At 37.5% G+C, this 19,108-nt stretch overlaps 1 protein-coding gene across 2 annotated transcripts in view; it reads left to right on the forward strand.

Moving 5' to 3' along the window:
• The window catches only part of CUL3 (cullin 3), an 88,463-nt gene extending 84,655 nt beyond the window's left edge, over positions 1–3,808 (forward strand). For both annotated transcript variants that reach the window (XM_041765542.1, XM_041765543.1), the window contains 2 exons: positions 579–724; positions 3,339–3,808. In XM_041765542.1, the coding sequence (XP_041621476.1) occupies positions 579–724; positions 3,339–3,431 (239 nt within the window). In that variant the 3' untranslated portion in view covers positions 3,432–3,808. The remainder of the gene's footprint in view (positions 1–578; positions 725–3,338) is intronic.
• Positions 3,809–19,108: the final 15,300 nt, after the last annotated feature.

Consider the following 19,108-nt stretch of genomic DNA (forward strand, 5'->3'; position numbering starts at 1 on the left):
GACATAAAAGTTAATGATATAGGAAATTGTTAGGTAATCTGTGAGAGGTACAAATAAATTACTTGTTACGGAGTTCCGTTAACTGACATCCAGTGATACTTCTATTTCTTGAGGAAACTACATCTTGGCAACACGTAACTCTTTCCTCCTCTTACAATATCTTCTCATCATGTTGGTAAAATACTAGTTGGCCTTCAATGAAAATTACCGATAATTTTTCTACTAAATATATCCAACTACCACTTTTCTTCTAGGAGAGGAATCATTATATTTTATAAAAATAAAATTGTTTTTATTAGCTCTATAAAATTAAATTCCTAATATTTAATAATATTTAATAAAAAGTAAAAGTTAAAATTGCAAGATTTCTTTTTTTTTTTCAAGATTTCTATATCAGTGATTGTTATTTAAATATTTGTTAAAATGTTTGAATTAAATCTTTTGAACGTATACTTGAATTAGTGTGTATACTCAGGTTGCAATTGGTTTTTCTACGTAGGTACTACTAAATTGTATTCTTTGTTTATAAAACTGCATTTTTCATTACATAGTAATTACATGGTGTCTTTTTCTTTCAGTTGCTGCCAAACAAGGTGAATCTGACCCAGAAAGGAAAGAAACGAGGCAGAAAGTAGATGACGACAGAAAACATGAGATCAAAGCTGCTATCGTGCGGACAATGAAATACAGAAAGAAGATGCAGCACAGCGTGTTAGTAGCAGAGGTGAGAGCACTTCAACACTAGATTAATATAGGAAAAATAATAATATAAACAGTACAAATTTAGCAAAGTACTATATTCAAGTTGTTAAAAATACAATTTTAAAATTAGGAAGCCAGAGTCAGGTAACATTTATCATTAAAAGTATGGCACTTACTTGATAATTAAACACACTAAATGCACACTTTAAAAACTAACATATTTGTAATAAAAATCACAGAATATTATCACACAATAAAAAATTTTCACTGCTACTTAATACTTTTGTGTTAAGCTATCTTTATTGCTAAAAATAATTGTTACCATTTGTTGAGTGCTTACATATTATAAATTCCAAAACTAAGGAGGGAAAGCCCAACTGACAAGCCATGGAAATAGGTAAGAAATGGTTAGGGCAGAAGAAAGTATTGATAGAGAATAGAGAGCTGAGTGAAGATGAATGGGAAATAGAATTGACAGGACTCCTTGACTGGCCATGGGAAATGAGGGGAGTCAAGGGTGTGTAGGTTTCTGGCTTAAACGCTAAATAGAGGGGGAGGCATTGTGCTGCTTTTTGTACAAGCTAACTTTATATCACATGGAAGAGGAAGAGAATTACATGAGTGATTGGTCAGTAATTTCAAAAATCCTGACATGTCGGTAATTAGGCAACTCATTTCATTTTCCCCAGCCATTTTCACTCCTCTGGTAGAGTGACATTTCTGGTAGTGTGACATCAATGGTAGTGCTTCGAGAAGGACATGGAGCTGAAAGCACCAAGTAAGGGCCTCATCCCTTGAGATGCTGGCTTGTGGGAAGGGGCAGAGAGCAATCAAAGAGGACTCAGTGTTAAGTTGAGGTGTCCTGGATTTTGTTTTTCTGATGGGAAGATACTTGGCATGTTTATATCCTAAGAATAAAACAGGAATACTTGAAAGAAAATGGGCTTGCAGGACAGTTGATGATTCCAAGTCTAGGGAAGGAAAGATGAGAGGACTATGTAGGGAACACAGGTGTGTGGTGGATGTGTTGAGAGAGATATTGCTGACCATGCCTCTGGAGAACCCAGGGCAGGGTGCAGGGAATGTGCTGACCAAGGGTGGATACAAGTGTGAATAAATGTGTATGTGGAAGGTGGTGGGAGTTTGAGGAATTGCAAGCTGAAACTGGATGTGAAGTGATGGTGCTCAGAAACTGGCTGAACATGAACACATTAAGTATGTGTTATCAGTGTCTACCAGAGAAGTGGCAGCCTTTTTTTCTAATGGCCAGTTGTGCGAAAGCAGCCACTGATAACAAATGAGTGTGGCTGTGTTCCAGTAAGGATTTACAAAAATAGGCAGCGGGGCTGTGTTTGGCCTGTAGGCTGCATCTTTTAGGCTCCCGATCTACCCCCCCAGTAGTAAAAACAATGACCTTACTCCGCAACGACCCGACTAGTAGATTTTGAATGATGTAGTAACTGTGGAGTGGGTGTTTAATGGGAAAGAACCAAAGGAATTCAAGAGTTGGAGTGTGCTGTTGACAGTATAGCTGAAGGGATCTTGCAAGCAGGCTAGACCCTGTCAAGGAGGTGAGGTCAAAGAAGTTGTTAGTAGCTTTAGAAGAAAGGATCAGAGAATGAGGGATCTCACTGGGGTTGAGAACAAGTTTGTTGATACTGGAGTGATAAAGGAGATAGATTTTAGTTGGAGACGGAAGTACTGAAGGTCAGACTTCAGAGAATTGTCATCCCTTATGGCCTTGGGAAATGAACTCTCCAACTGGAGTAAAAGGAAAGAAAGCTGGCTTGTGGATGGATGAGTGCTCTGAAAGAAAGGCAAGGTAGGTCATTAGGGAAAGCGTGAACATTGGGGGCAGAAAGGTTTAGAGTCTCATCTCTAACAATTGGTTCTTCTAGTGTCTGTCAGTCTTCCTATCTATTTTCCTCATTTGTAAAAGGATACAGCCTACTTTGCTCCAGGGTTAAGAGCATTAAATAAGTTAATATACACAGTGATTGATTGGTAGAGCACAGTGAGACTTCAGCTGCTACTGTAGCTACTTTGTTATTATTACCAATGTCACAGTACCTGGAATCCCAACAGCAGCTGGAGAAAAGAATGACAACGGTAGCAGTTACAATGGACCAGGTGGCACTGTTAACTCTTTAGCATGTGCAACGACTTCATGACCTTCAGTTACTTTTTGCAGGGTCCCAGCATCCCAGTACCCGTAAGTGGGAGAGCTAGGATTTGAATTTAGGAGTCCAGTCTGCTTCCCAAATCTGTGAATTGGGAGAATAACCCAGAAGTTAGTAGATGATAGCACCAAAATGGTTAAACCATGGTGTGCTATTCATTTCATGCTAATACATTCCAACTAACTCCACTACTAACCCATTTCTGTGTTCACCTTCTAATGTTCTAATCCATATGTTAACATTTTCAAATAAAACCGTTTTTAATTTTAGATTAAATTTTTTACTTTGCTAATCAAATTACTAAAGTTTGATCTGAATTTTAAAATGAAAAATGACATTGTACAATGTCAGTTGTATTCAGAGATAGGAATTTGGATGTGTTTAAATGGAAATGTTATACATTTTTAAATTTTTCTGGTAGGAATTAGTTTTTTTTTTTTTTACTTTCTCTTTTAGGTAACTCAGCAGGTGAAGGCTCGATTCTTACCAAGTCCAGTTGTTATTAAGAAACGTATTGAAGGACTTATTGAAAGAGAATATTTGGCATGAACACCTGAGGATCGCAAAGTATACACATATGTAGCATAAAATGCGTTCAGAAATTTGATTTATCCTTGGACTGTACTCTTCGCATGGACTGAGAAGTTCTTTTAAATCATTAAATATTAAGACGACCATCTCTTCTATTAAATTACAGTACATGTTCTAGACCATTCAGATCAAGCCTTTACTCCCTTTGAGAGTTTTCAACATCAATTGATTGAGCTTCAGGCTTTACAGCGTTTATCCCTGTAGAGATCATCTTTACAGTTCCTCGGGAAAATGTGAATGTGCCGCGTTTTGTTTTCAATACTGTATGGAAACAGGAAAAAATAAAACAAAAATTTAGAAAATACAGCTCATTAAAATAAAATTGTTGGATTTCATTTCCCCAGGTCTTCAGTGTTGATGTAAATGTGTTTTTGTAGTGTTGCTTAGCACTTTGCGCATTGTATAAGTTGGGTAACAAAAATGGTAAAAGAAATGACACAGTTCCCAGTTATCTTGCTCTGCTTAAGACACTTCTTTAGCTAGTCTTGTTTAATTTAAAGGTTTGATAAATATACAAAGACCCAAGCATACATTTGAGCATGCTTTATTCTACCACTTGCACTTACTAATCTTCTAGCCTTATGACCAGGAACCTTTATTTTGGGCTTTATACACTCCCTGATTTGGTTTTCCCCTATTGTATTTTGAGATTTCCCAAATGAAGTCATAACATTTAGGTTTTGTTCTACGTTATCTCTAGAGAGAGAAAATATTTTAGTATGTATAAATTGTACAATAATTTTTTGCTGTTGTACTCACTGCTAATAGTGGATTGTATAGGGCAGTGTTTTTATTTCATTTATTGTAGACAAAAAGAAATGATTTAGTATACACACACCCACTAATTCAAGTATGTCAGAGCACAAAGTTGGCAGCTGGTTGTATTTAATTCAGATCCTTTGAAAAGCACATACAGCTGATACTTTGTTTATAAATATCTTAGGTTGCCCCTCTCTTAAATATATATTTTGGTGAAGCTGGGGTGCACTGTTACTTTTCTGTTTGAAATGCATTCTAAAGATGCAATAAATATGATTACCTTGATATTTTTTAACGAGATCTTCAGTTCTTGCAGCTAACTGTGTTTTGGGAAGTGATTAAGCAATATTTTTCAAACCTGATGATTCTTGGGTATTTAGCTATTGTCCTCCAAAGAGTCATCGTTTCATGTTTTCAAAGATGTACTTTGTGCTGAAGATTCATGTCAGTTATCCTGTGCTTCCAACTCTCACCAATGTTTTTTACCTGATTGATCCGCCAAGGATTGTAGTTTGCTTTAACTTCAGAGTATTTTTATCTTCAATTTTATTTAATTTAGTTTCATTTTGTTTTCATAAGACAGTGTTTCAGCTATGTAATTGGGGCAAACCACTATGGGCTTATGTTGGATAGAAAAGTGAAATGTTACTAATGAGTTGAAAAATAACCGACTTTTGGTTGCCTATCAGTACTGTTGATACATATATTAGAATGTATGTCTCAGACGATGGTTTCTATTTAAATTTATGGTCAAGTTACAACAACTGAATTCTAATATGGATTAAAAGCTCCACATAAATATTTTTTCCCATTGCGTCTCTTGGGTTATAATTTTCCTTTTAGACTTGGCAAATATGCTCTCGCATTTAATTTTGTCTCCATTTGTACTGTAGAATTATAAGCCTTATGCTCTTAATCTCTACATTTTCCACTTTTACATGATGCAATTAAGATGCAGATGAAAACTATCATGAACATTATTCTCAGGATATTTTTACCATACTTGAGCGATAATAGGGCAGGTGTAGAATGGAAAGCTGAAGGGTTTCACTTTCTGATTTTTACATAATTGGATTTCTGTAACGGGAAGGTGTTTGTCTACAGGAAGATACTGGTAGTTTAGGTGGCACAGTTTTTTTGTTGCTCTCAATGCCCAATTAAATAATGATGACACCTTGGGAAATAGAACAACTCAGATTGTCAAGTTAATAAATATGAAAGGTGTAAAAGCTTCATAGGAAAGCTCAGTAAACACAAATTTAAGTGCTATTTTAAGCCACTAAAGATCCATAAAGTTAAATTTGTTTTGTCTCGAGTGTGGATGTACAAATCATATCTTGAGCTTAGAGATGCTTGTTTGGGAGCACAGGTTTGATATTTATGCTTCTAAATATATTAAAACATATTTCTGAACTGCAGTTGAGTTGAATGGCCAGAGAATGATACTGCATTAAACAAAATTGGGTCACCTAACACAATTACATGTCTTAGCTCTTAAGTATTGTTTTAGCTCATAAAACTCATAATGGTACACGTCGACATTGCTTTTTTTTTTTTTCAGCTAGAGATCATTCATGCTGTTTCAGTTTTTTAATGTCTTAATTTCAAAGAATAATACATCCTAATCATTTAATCCTGTTGATGTGAATAAATTTTGATGACTTACTTGAAGAATTTTGAGGGTGGATACATAGTTTTCTAACTGCAAAAATGATGTAATCTTTGTTCACTTGTTAAGTTGTAATTCTCTGCTATCATTTTCAAATCCAGGACAGTGTTTATTTTGAATTGTTATATAGTTATATTATTTAAAGATTGAAAATTCATTGCAATTAGGGAACACAGCCTCACAAAATAAAATGTGGTTGTGAATACAAGGATTCTTTATGTCAGTGAATTTTAAAAGGGGATGGGGGAAGGGCTGCATGTCTCTCTAAAGGATGTATTAGAATCACCTGTGTAGCATTGTACACATAGACATGTACCACTCCCGAACCCCATGATGCTGATAGACCTCGGTAAGAATCCTTGTCATAGTAAAGCACTGTTGATGTTCCCTTCCCCACTGTGTTATGTTAGGTAACAAAGGCTTGGGGACAACCAGTGATTTTAAGATTATGCCTACATCCCTAGAAAACTAGTACATTGGCATCATTTCAGGCTTCTAAGTGTTATTTAGTTCCTCAGTTTGGAAAATAATTTTAAAATGTTAACTCCAGATAATGCTTTTGTTACCGTTTTAGATACTTTTGATTGACTAACATTCAAGGCTTTATTTTTGCCTGTCTACTATAACTTAATAGCCAATTTTATGTAAGCTATCTGACATTTACTACTACTAGATTGTCTCCGTTTGGGGAGGAAAACTGTTAGATAACAAAATTGAAGGTCATATAATTTTACTATATGATGCATATAGTCATTCAATACGTATTTCGTACTCTATGGATATGAATGTTAAAACGTTCAGGTTAGCAAAATTATGAATAATTTCTATTCCCCAAAGCAGGGACAATTAGATGTGTGAAGTAAACAGTTAATAACATTTAAGTCCTTATTGCCACTTGCCAGACACTGTTCTGAGTGCTTTATGTGCATTATTTAGCTTAGTTGTCAATGAGATGGGAATTGTTCGTTGTGTCATTGTTGCCCAAGGGTACTGCTACGAAATGGCAGAGTCTAGAAGTTGGACCTGGGTTTGATCCTGTGTTCTGACTCCTGAGCCTATGTTCCATGGTGTTGTTTGACATGACTTCCTGTTTATATAAATTATTTTACTCCATACTTCATCCACAGGAAGGAAAGTTAAGGATATAGCAAAACAATTCTTACTTACAAACTAAACTTCATACGTGAAGCATCTCAGTATTGAATTTGGGATATTTCATCATCATATTTGGTGTTCATATTTGGGTAGGAAGGGAAATGGAAGGTAATGCTTGCTATTCCAGAACCTTAATGAAAGTTTTACATGTTTTAGTGGGTCACATGGATAGATGTTTAACTTAAATTCAAATCTTGAATTCTAAAAGACATTTTCTCCATTGCGTGCCTTCCTTGTACCAAAGCCATCCAGAGTTAAGAGGACACATAAGACAGTGACTGCAGAGATTGATCATGAAGCTAGCTCGGGAGAAGGTGAACAGCTAGAAAGTCTTGGAAAGTCCTTGACAAATTTTAGAATATTAGAAGTAGCACATTTGTGGTTGTGTCATTGTTTAATCCTCGTGTGAGAGTCTAAGTTGAACATCCAGTGAGCCATGCAAAAGTGGCCTCGGAATTCTATGGGAGGAGCTCAAAATAATCTTGCATACTTTTTAGTAACTTAAACTGTCAAATTTGAATAGTTGGATAACAAAGTACAGTTCAAATACATAAAACTATATAAGAATTCTTGCAGTGTTGGAAAATTAAAATTCTAAGTCTCAAAACCCTTTGTGCAGTTGTGCTTCTTCAATGCCTCAGCACAATGTCTGGCATGTGGTGGGTGTAGGCACTCTAAGTCAGATGAATGCGCTTAATGATCACCAAGTGTCTTAGAAGAAAGTTTTAAAAGAATTCACATTTAATTCATAAATTTAAAAATGTACTGCTTTATTGGAGGTATGACATGGTATAAGAATTATGTTTTTTACTTTTATAAATGGAAACGATTTGGTCTTTGGTTTTCAATTAGGTAAAAAGTGGAAAATGTAGACCAACTGCTGGGTTGTTCAGATGGTATTTAATGCTGATTTTAAAGCCCTCTTGACTCTCACAACATCCTATGAAAAAACTCAGACTGGATGTAAAACCTCATTCAGGATCCTACTAATGGTTAATGGGGTGAAGGGATTTGGGCCCAAAGCTGTCTGATTCCAAAACCTACACTTGTAATGAGTGTTAATGTGTCCCCAGTAGCTGGTTGATTTGATAAACTGTGGACAGAACTTTATAAATTGAATTTGAATCTGAAAGTAGATTTTTTTGTGTATTTTGGTGGAAGTTTGCCTTGATTTATTAGAAAGTGTTCCTTGGAAAATTTGATATCGTGAAACTTAAGGCATTGTGCACAAGAGAAAAATTGGTAATACTAGCCGTGTGTTTTGGTGTATATGGTATGTGCAAATTATTGTGTTACAGTAAGTTTACATAACTGATGACAGATACCAATATCTGTAGAATTAATTCTTTTATTCCCTATATGATGGTGTCCTCTGTATTAAAAAAAAAATAACCACTAAACTAATTTTTAAATGGAATGGGTTTATAGGCCAAAAGAGACAAAATCTACCAAAAAGGCAGGGAATCCAGTAGGAAAAGGACAGAATCTGCATTTTGTCCCCATGCGTGAAGCTGTAGCAATAGGCAACCAGTGTATGTAACCATAAAATTGTCGAAAATCTATTATAACTTAAACATCTAAATAAAGAAGGAAAACAAACAAAAAAATAAATTAATTTTTAAAAAAAGAAGGAAAACAGAGAGGAATGGCCTTCAAAGTAAGACAATCTATGCACACTATGGTCAACACATTTTCATGTTTGCCCGCCAACCCATTTCACAACATTCCTAAGAAAAGTATTAATGATTTTAACAAAAATTGGTATTAATCAAATTTGTAATAAGGCATCCATATTCACCAAGCAGACTTGGACTAATTTAAAAATAATGCAGTCCACTCTCAAAGAAATGAAGAGTTGTAGTCCTTAGGGTTATACATGTGTACTACAGAATTTAGAAAACTATTCCAAAAGTGGAGCAGTAAGTACACTGATGTTTTAAAACCTAACTACACCAGGATTTTCTAGAGAAGCTTTAAAACAAAACTAAAGCCTCTTGTAGATTTTGACTTAGTAGGTCTGAGGTGATTTCTTTTTGTTCGGCTAAATTTGGGAAGCATTGCTTTTGATTATAGGTATTAAAGATTATAAATTACCGATTTGACTAAGAAGAGAATGTTCATTTGATATGCAATTTGTGAGATTTTCTTTTAACATTGTACATGTACTTATTACATCTCAGCTGTTTAAGCCAACATGTTGTGTTGAGAGGTTTGATTACAAAGTGGGCCAGTTAATTTCAAGTTCGTTGTGGCCACAGATAATGGGTATTAGTCACAACCCACTAGTGGATCCTCTTAAATGGGGGGAGGGGGAAGAATGACTCAGTAATCATGCCCTCATAGTCAAAGAACAACCTGTGGTCTTAAAATTTTAATCAGGCATTCCCACTGGGAGAAATTGATCCAGAAACTCAATTATTCAAAGTTCAGTTACCTTCATGCCACTAGACTTAACCATTGGTTGTGAAGCAGTTAACTGAGATCCAGGTAACAAGAATGGGTATGTTTATGCTGCCAGCTTTGTGAAATCATAAAGTATAAGCCATAGTCTTGGCTATTATCAGTGTGATCCAAATGATGAGAAGTGTTTCCAGTGAAATTTAGTCTGGTTTAATGGTATTCCACTTAACCTGACATGAGGTGACTCCCTTCGGAGTGTGATACTCCCAATTCCCTAAAACCCATATCTGGGATTATTTCTCAGTAATGAGCTTTATAGAATCATCCATATTCCCTTCCCATACCAGTAATTTAGCAAAATACATGTTTTTAATTGTTTTTCTCATTCTGGAAAACAAAATTGAGACTCCTAAAAATCGTTCCATCAGTTTGGTGTGTAGATGAAGTAAGATTTAAGTGTATAAGGACACCCACAAGCTCCTCGACAGGCAAATCCCATTCTCAAGGTTGGTAAGACAGGGAGGGCCCCCTTCCAGCCTTGTGCTTTGGTCCATTAGTGTACTTTGGAGATTCCTCACTATTGCTACTGTGCTCCTGACCCTGGCCACAATTATTGCTGCTACAACCCGAGTGTGGATACACAGCCTATCAATGTTCACTTGTCTTTATAACTTTTACTTCTCCATAGGCCTCAACTCTAAATCCAGTGGTAGATCTGGATGACAAACAGCATTACTGCTCCTGAGGGAGATTTGCCTCTGTAGCTTCTCTTTAGAAGATTTGGAGCTTGAATTTGCCAAAGGAGCAGCTGGTAGCATGCTCTCACTCAAGCAGTTCTTTCCTCCCAGTTACATAGTTCTCAATAAATGAACTTCATTCCAACCCACTAGTGACAGCATACCCCCTTCTGTATAGCTAATAGCCCTGCATTTTAACCCAAGCTGTTGCATTAGCCTTATTAAATACATCATGTTCCAATCAACTGGGTTTATGGCCTAGAAACTTGCATTTATAAATGAAACTAGTTCATAATATTACCCCCTCTCCTTTGAGCTAGTGTAAGTTCTTGAAATATGCTTATCTACTATGAACTTCCTGCAGCCCTTCCTTAAAAGGCCCATTTTTCTACTTGTTTTTTGCAACCAATATGACCAAAACAGCTACAATCCAATCACATTGTTCAAATCCCATTTTGTGCAAATGATCTGCACATGTATGTGTGCATATGGATACGGGTGTACATGTGCACATGGGTGTGCACATTTGTGTATGCATGATGAGTGACATTAGATCTTAGAAGTAGTACATAGCTGATACATAGATTGATGATTTCTGTTATAAATTACTAGATACATAATTTATTAGATGGGAAACCACTTAAATAATAAAATGAGTTAAACTTGTTTTATTTCACTATCTTTGTGAATAAACGGTGTATTATTAAATATTAATAAAATTCTATATTAGGCAAAAAATGTACAGGTACATGCAAGCCTACATAGATGGAACTCTTTAGGAAATTTGTTGACTAAGAAATAAAGTTGTATTTATAAGTTAATTCCCTATGGTTAAGTGTGTCATTGTCAGGTATAATGATGTAAATAACTCCCCTCTTTGGTAAAAAGTACAAGAAATATAAACATCTAATGATGTCTACATTTATACAAAAGTGTGATATTTACTGCAACCAGAGATGTACATAATTTACATTCTTTTTATAATTTCAGATGTCAGCTTTCTGCAACTGTTATACACATCTATAGCTTTTCTTTTTTTTTCTTTTTTCATCTATAGCTTTTTAAAAGGAGGTGGGTGTATGCATAACCTGATCTGTCTCTAAGGACTCTGAGTCCATTGCATCAACTGAAGTAGTTCAAGGTCTGTGCCTTTTGGATCATCTATCTGGCCTCCCTCCCAGTCTGGCTGTAAGTTGCCTCCTTTTTCAGGGTACCTGATTCTTTTTTTTTTTTTTTTTTAATTTTTATTTATGATAGAGAGAGAGAGGCAGAGACACAGGCAGAGGGAGAAGCAGGCTCCATGCCACCAGGAGCCCGACGTGGGACTTGATCCCGGATCCCCAGGATCGCGCCCTGGGCCAAAGGCAGGTGCCAAACCACTGCGCCACCCAGGGATCCCATGGGTACCTGATTCTAATAGCCCCTTAGCTCCCCCTGTATTAGAGAAGAAACAAAACAACTGTAAAGCACAATCACTATCTATGAGTGAATGAGGCAAAGACAAGAGGCAAGGAGAGGAGAGGGCCTGCCTGGCTTTGTGAGAATTTGCCTAGATACTGAGCAGAATTTGGGTTTGGGTTCTAAAGTTAGGGGAAATCCAACATCCAGAATAACAATATGTAATAGTATAGTGTGAAATTGCCTCTCTATCCTGAATTTCAGTCATTCCAGGTTTACTAAGAAAAGAAACAGAAAACGAAAAAGTGAAGACATTGAAAAGGGACCACGGAGGATAGTGTGACAAGACTAAATCCCACAAAAAAGTCTAATTCATTCCTTAATTCACTCAAGACAGAGTGTATGCAAACAATTTCTAAGATACACATCTTTTCAGAAGCTACCAATATTATTTTTTTTTAAGATTTTATTCATGAGAAACACAGTGAGAGGCAGAGACAGAGGCAGAGGGAGAAGCAGGCTCCATGCAGGGAGCCTGATGTGGGACTTGATCCCGGGAGTGTGGATCACGCCATGGGCGGAAGGCAGACGCCCAACCACTGAGTCACCCAGGCGTCCCAAGATGTCCCATTCATCCCCAGGTGGAATTGGGATGCCATTGCTAAGTGAACATTCCCCCTCTGTTACATGTATATCATGCATAAGCTACTGCATTTAAAGAATGTGAACGTCATGAAATATGTTTAAACTATATTTAATGACATTTTTTCATAGAATTCATTTGTGTAACTGTTTATTATGTATCTTTAAATATTTAACCATATTTGATATGTATTTTCAAATGTATTTATCTATACATCTTCTATGTGCCAGATAGAGTTTTAGGCTCTAGAGACTCAGCAGTGAACAAAACAGACCAAAGGCTTTGCCCTAAAAAAGAGTACATTGGGGGGAATTTCCAAATATGATAAATTATATAATGTGCGAAGTGTAAGGACTATGAGGAAAAGTAAAGCAGCTCGAGGACATGAGGAGTGGCATGGTGGAGGGGAGATCACACTGTAATTGTAATTCAGCTCAGGCCTTCTTTAGAAAGTTATATCTGAGCTAAATAGGCCCAGAAGGAAGTAGAGGAACAAGCAAGCCATGCCACTGTCAGGGAAGAAAGTTCCAGGCAGGGAAGTAGGACAGTTGAAAGACCTGCCTAGAGTGTTCAAGCAACAGGAAAGAGGCTGACATCAGTGGTGCAGGGTGAAGGAGGGAGAGAGAAGTAGGAGTTGTTGGGGGCACAAAGGGGAGGAACCTGGGGGTTTTGCAGGCCTTTGAAGACTGGCATTAACTGGAGAGGATTGGAGAACTGTTGCAGGGGCATCAGCAGGGCCATGACAGAAATCTCACTCAGGCTTTAGAAAAATCACTCTAGCCACTATTTTATAGCTATTGTAACAGTCATAAGATAAAGACAATGAAAGCTTGGATCCGATTGGTGGGCATGGCTGTGCTGACAGGTGATCAGATCTTGCATGTATTACATACATAAAATCTGAGGAATGGGATGTGGGCTCTGAGAGAGATGTCACCAAGGCTCTTAGTCTGAGAAACTAAGGACATAGTTTTGCCATTACCTAGCTGGGGAATAGAGAGTAATGATGAATGGGGTAGTTTTATTTCATTTATTTCTTTTTTTTTTTTTTTGCTTACTTTTTTTTTTTTTAATAGTTATTTTTAGGGCAGTTTTAAATTCACAGCAAAATTGATCATTTCACCCTGAAAAAGGGGAATAGGTAAGCTGAGGTCAGTTTAGAGCCTGTTAAGTTTCAGTGTCTGATAGATAACCAAGTGTAGACATCAAATGGAAGCTGGATCTACTATCAGGGGTTTAGAGCAGATGTGTGGGGCTGGAAATATAAATTCCAGAGTCATCAATATGTAGATGGTATTTATAGCCATGAAACTAGAGAAACTCACCAAGGATGTGGTCTGTTCTCACCCTCCCATCTGTGCCAGTGGATCCAAGTCCTTTAATGGTTTTCCTTTGCCAGGTGACACACTGTTAAGCTTTGCAGTAGAAGGTACGGAGACATCACAAGAGGAATGGTTTCCTGTCCTGAGTCTGGTGTTCACCAACCAGGTTTTGGGAGGGTACTTTCTTTTCTTCATCCACTGCCCCACTTGTGTGGTTTCTCCAGCATTCAGTGTCCCAGGGCCTAGCTCTCTCTAGCATTTGACTGCCCTGCCCCTGTCCCAGTGCTTTCTTAAGCTCTTAACCCAGTCATGGCAGTTTGACTGTGACCACCAGGCAGTGTGGGTCTGCTCCTTCACCCCCTCCTCAGCCTACCATGCCCAAGCACACATGCTGGGAGGCATGAACACCCTCCCATACAACTCTGGGGCACCTCACTGTTAAAAGGCTGGGAAGAGAGACTAGGGTGAGAAAGAGTAAGCAAGTGGCTGAGGAAGGAGGAAACTCAAAAGAACATGGCATTATAACAATGGAGCCAAGCTAAAAACATGTTCACAAAGAAAGAAGTTATCAACTGTGTCAAAAACTACTAGTTTCTCATGTATGATGAGAACTGAGCATGAAACTCAGGATGTAACAACATGAAGACCACCAGCAGTCTTCACAAGAGTAAAAACATTAGAAGGCACCTAAAGAGTCATCTACCAACCTGCTACCCAAGGCAAGACTGCTTTTCAGATGCTCTTGACAGATCTTCCATCTAAATATACACATCTGAATTTGCTTACAATATTACTATTGAGATAATTCATTATATTTATGAACTTTTGGGCTTTATATAGTCTTCAAATGATCAGAGGCAGCAGCTACTGTATAAAAGGCCATAGAATGATGAGATGTCCTCAATATTGTATATATTAATTTAACAAATATCTATTGAGCATCTATTGCATTGCAGGCATTGGCCTAGGAACTAGGATATGATAATGAAATAGGAAAGTAAAGAGCTTGCCATCATGAAGCTTCTATTTTGGTAGGAGACACAAGTTATAAACTACTGAACAAATAGATAACCTAGGTGTTTTCACCTAGTTTATTTCAGAGTGACACGTACAATGAAGGAAATAGAGTGGGTGCCAGGAATAGTAGGGAGTTACACTGTAATTGTATATGGTTAGAAGTCCTGTCCAAAGAAGTAGCACTTGAGCTAAGACCTAAATATGGAGAGTGGTTAACTAAAATCCACGCAAAAAGCATTCTAGATAGAGCGTGTGACAAATAGAATGAGTTTTGTGGATTCAGGGAGCAAGAAGAGAGCAAGACCTCTCTTGACCTCAAGGCCTCTAATTCCTCAATTCCACAGTGTGGAATCTGGGAAAGAAGTAGAAGATAAGGTAAAAAGATACACAAGGAGAATTATAGTTTCTGTCATGATAGAGCGACAGGGGTGAGACTTACACTCCAGCCCTAAGCAATTAGAGAACTCAATAAATTATATATTAAACTGGTTTTTCAGATTTTGGACAACCTGCAGTTATAACTAGGATCCTTGAAAAAAGGAGAAAAGGAAGGTGATCCCTACAGTTGTACTAGGTTATGACGGGGAGACCACTTCCAGGCTTGAGTGCAGGAAGGGAGGAACCTGGACCCTGGAAGTCTCTCTACCTTGAAGAGTATGAGATCAGAGTTTAGGGTGGTCAAAGAGTGGATGGAATCTGTGGGTCATAGTTCAGAGAAGAGAGGGCTGCACCTGGAGAGAGCCCAGGACACCTAGAGGTGAAGGAAAGATCCACCAGAAAGGAGACGACAGAAGAGTCTTGGAGCTTAAACAGGATTGGGAATCACTTGTGCCCCTATCAGCTGAGTGGAAAACTCTTACAAAACACAAGGCATTGGATAGAATCCTCAGAATCGTGTCAACTTGGTAGTGAAGCAAAACTAGCAGCAGACTAAAGGCTACTCTAGACCTACACCAAAAAGGATCAAAGCAAACCTCAAAAGAATCCAACTGAGTCCAAGTACTTTAACTGTGAACCAACAGGTAAAGGAATACAACAAAATCCTGTAATCAATCAATACATAAAGTTCACAGTATCTACCAGTCAATAAAAAAAACTACTGGAAGACCACCTGGCTGGCTAATTGGGTAGACCATGTGACTCTTGATCTCAGGGTTGTAAATCCAAGCCCCACATTGGGTGTAGAGATTACTTGAAAATAAAATCTTTACAAAAATTTACTAGACATGCAAATAAATATGACCCATAATCAGTAGAAAAATAAAAGAAATAGACCCCTAAAGTGGAGATGATGCAACTAGCAGGTAAGCACTCTAAAACAGCTCTTATAAATACAGTCCACATATTCAGAAAGGAGAGAAACACAAGATCATAAAGAGGAGAGAAATACATGATATAAAACAGACTAATGGAATTTTGAGAGATGAAAAATATAGCATTTGAAATGGAAAACATATTGGATGACATTAAAGCAAAAAAGCTCAACTTTGAAGATATTGCAGTAGAAGCTATCCAGGCAGTACAGAGATATCAAAAACAAACAAGACAAAAACAGAATAGGGCATCATTGACTTTCAGGATAGTATTAAATGATGTAAAATATGTGTAATTGAAGTCCCAGCAGGAGGACCAGGGAGACAGGGACTGAAAACATATCTAAGAAATAATCAAAAACATTTTTTTAAATCTCATGACTACAAGTCATTGGTTGAAAAACTATCACTTGTGGGCCAAATCGACCTGATGCCTATTTTGTAAATAAAATTTTATTGGAGGGGTGCCTGGGTGGGTCAGTCTGTGAAGCATCCAACTGTTATTTTGTCTTAGGTTATGACCTCAGGATCCTGGGACCCAGCCCCTAGTCAGGCTCCCCATTCAGTGGGGACTCTGCTTGAGATTCTCTCTCTTCCTTGCCCTCTGCCCTTCCCCAACATGCGCCTTTTCTTTCTCTCTCAAATAAATAAATCTTTAAAGAATTTTTATTGGAACACAGCTGTGCTCATTTATGTATTGCCATTTACCTATTATGGCTGCCTTTGGTAGTTGTAGAAACTGCATGGGGTGCAAAACCTAAATTATTTGCTATCTAGCCATTTCCAGAAAATATTTGCCAGGGGACTGAGGGAGGAGATTAACTGTAAGGGACTAGGAGGGAATTTTGGGGATTGCCGGTATTGTTTTGTATCATGAGCATATTTGTCAAAGCTCATTGAACTATACCCTTAGGACTGGTAAATTTTATTGTATGTAAATTATGCTTCAATAAAGCTAATATCTCAAAATACAGTAAATAAATGGCTAATTCAACATCTTGTGGCCTTTGATAGATCTTGGCTTATATTTTTTATGTAATCAGTGGGAAGCCAATGAAGAATTTTAATCAGAGGAGGGAAAATTTGAACCTTTATTTATTTTTTTAAAATATTTTATTTATTTATGCATGAGAGACAGAGAGAGAGAGAGAGAAGCAGAGACACAGGCAGAGGGAGAAGCAGGCTCCATGCAAGGAGATCGACCTGGGACTTGATCCTGGATCCCAGGGATCATGCCTTGGACTGAAGGTGGCACTAAACCGCTGAGCCACCCAGGCTGCCCAACAATTTGAACCTTTAAATGGTCATTTAAATAATAGTGTGGTGAATGAGGGACAAGAGCCTGATTTCAAGGGTTTTGTAGGATTCTCCTAAAAAGATGATAGTGACTTTGAAATCTCACGATGAGGTGGATTGGTGATGTGATTTTGAGGTAGATCCAGCCATCTCGCTGATTGAATGTGGAAGCCAAGCCTAGAACCAGACAAACTTTAAGGGCTTGGACGTGGAGGTGGGCGGTGGTGCTCCTTACTGGGATGGGAAACATGGCAGGGGGGGGGGGGGGGGGGGGGGGGGTTGGGGGTCAGGCAAAGTCCAGAGTGTGAAAGTTAAGTCTTGTCTGACTCGTCTTATGTATGCCAGATAAGTTATAATGTTCAACCACATGATCCTTTTGTTATTGCAGTTGAATTTAGGCATTCCTAATTTGGCAATAAGTTCACTTCCACTATGATCTAATGCTTTTAGAGAGAAACCAGCAGTTTGACAACCGACAGTTGTATAAAAAATGAAAGATTCCTGTTTTAGATCTAGTATAGATCTACATCATTGTGAACTCTTGCATAATTCCTCTTCCCAGAAGATATTTAAAATTATGTTGAAGCAAAATTAAAACAAAATCAGCGAGGAGGCATTTTGAATAGCAATTCTACTCACTATAAAAGTAATCACTAAGGAGATTAAGTAAGATAATTTTACATGATTAATCTTCAGCAAAGTCACTCTCCTTTCACACCTTGAGTTCTCATTTCCCAAACACCTTATTCCTCCCAAGATTCTGACAGACTCTATCATTTGCATGCTCATTGTCTTTAATGGTGTGCTAAACAATTAACCCATGTGTTTCCTTTTAATTTTTATCATAAAAGAATTTTCTGATGAACTTAACATACAGTATTGTGTCTATTAATTAATTATGTGTTTAACTTTATTTTGTGAAAATCAATACCAGAAAATCAAATTCTTAATGTTTAGAGGGATCTCTCCTTTTTATATTTGCTCTTTGAAAATGAATCCTGCTTTTCTCTCCAACCTCCTCCCACCACTGCACTGCAGCAAAACCCTTCACCAGTTATGTATGTCTTCTCAGGGTGTGGCCAACAACATACCTGAAGCAAAGGCGAACCAAGAAAATTAGTTCCAAGTCTGCTGGTATCTGGAAGCACCTTGTCACCTGGAGGTAGGGCCCTAACTGAATGAATGTGTTGGGTTCACCCATCCTGGCTCCAGCTTGGATCCTTCCATTCCTTTTCTGGATCAGAGGTATCCCTTCATCTTATGAGTTCCCTGATTGCTCCTACTACTCATCTGGTTTACCCCTCCCAGTATATTTCCACACCTAAACTTACCCTTGCTGTTCCTCTCTTTCTCTTACCTGTTGAACTTGAGGTAATATATATATTTCTTTTGTTTCCAACTAGAAGAAGAAATTGGTGCTTCTTAAGGGAGTGAGCTCCCTTCAAAAGCATCTTCTGCAGGCTGGGATTCTCACTATTCAGAAATGAAATTGAGACTTTACTGTGATACAAAGGGGAAAAACTGCCAAATTTAATCTAGTCTCCAGCTCATGGGACTTGACATCCCAGTCACACTTAATTCTTCCACTAATTGGCATTTTCCTTTAAAAATTGTGATCTACAAAAAGTCACAATTTGCATTTTTTCTTCATCTGAGCTCTCTGTTCTGTTCCATTGATCTATTTGTCCATTCTTTCACCAATAGCAGGCTGTCTTGGTTATTACAGCTTTCTAGTAAGTCTCAAAGGAAGATAGTGTCAGGTCTTTAGCTAGAACATACAATTTTTGATACAGGCCACACATGCTTCCGTGAAATATGACCATTTAGATGAAGTTCTTTCCTTGCAATTTTAAATCTTTTCTTTGTTCATGAACACCATCCTATTACACTTCACTATAGCTCCAAATTCTAGGATACTTTACTTTC

Source organism: Vulpes lagopus, chromosome 8 (genome assembly GCF_018345385.1).
Source record: "Vulpes lagopus strain Blue_001 chromosome 8, ASM1834538v1, whole genome shotgun sequence".
Taxonomy (NCBI): Eukaryota; Metazoa; Chordata; class Mammalia; order Carnivora; family Canidae; genus Vulpes; species Vulpes lagopus.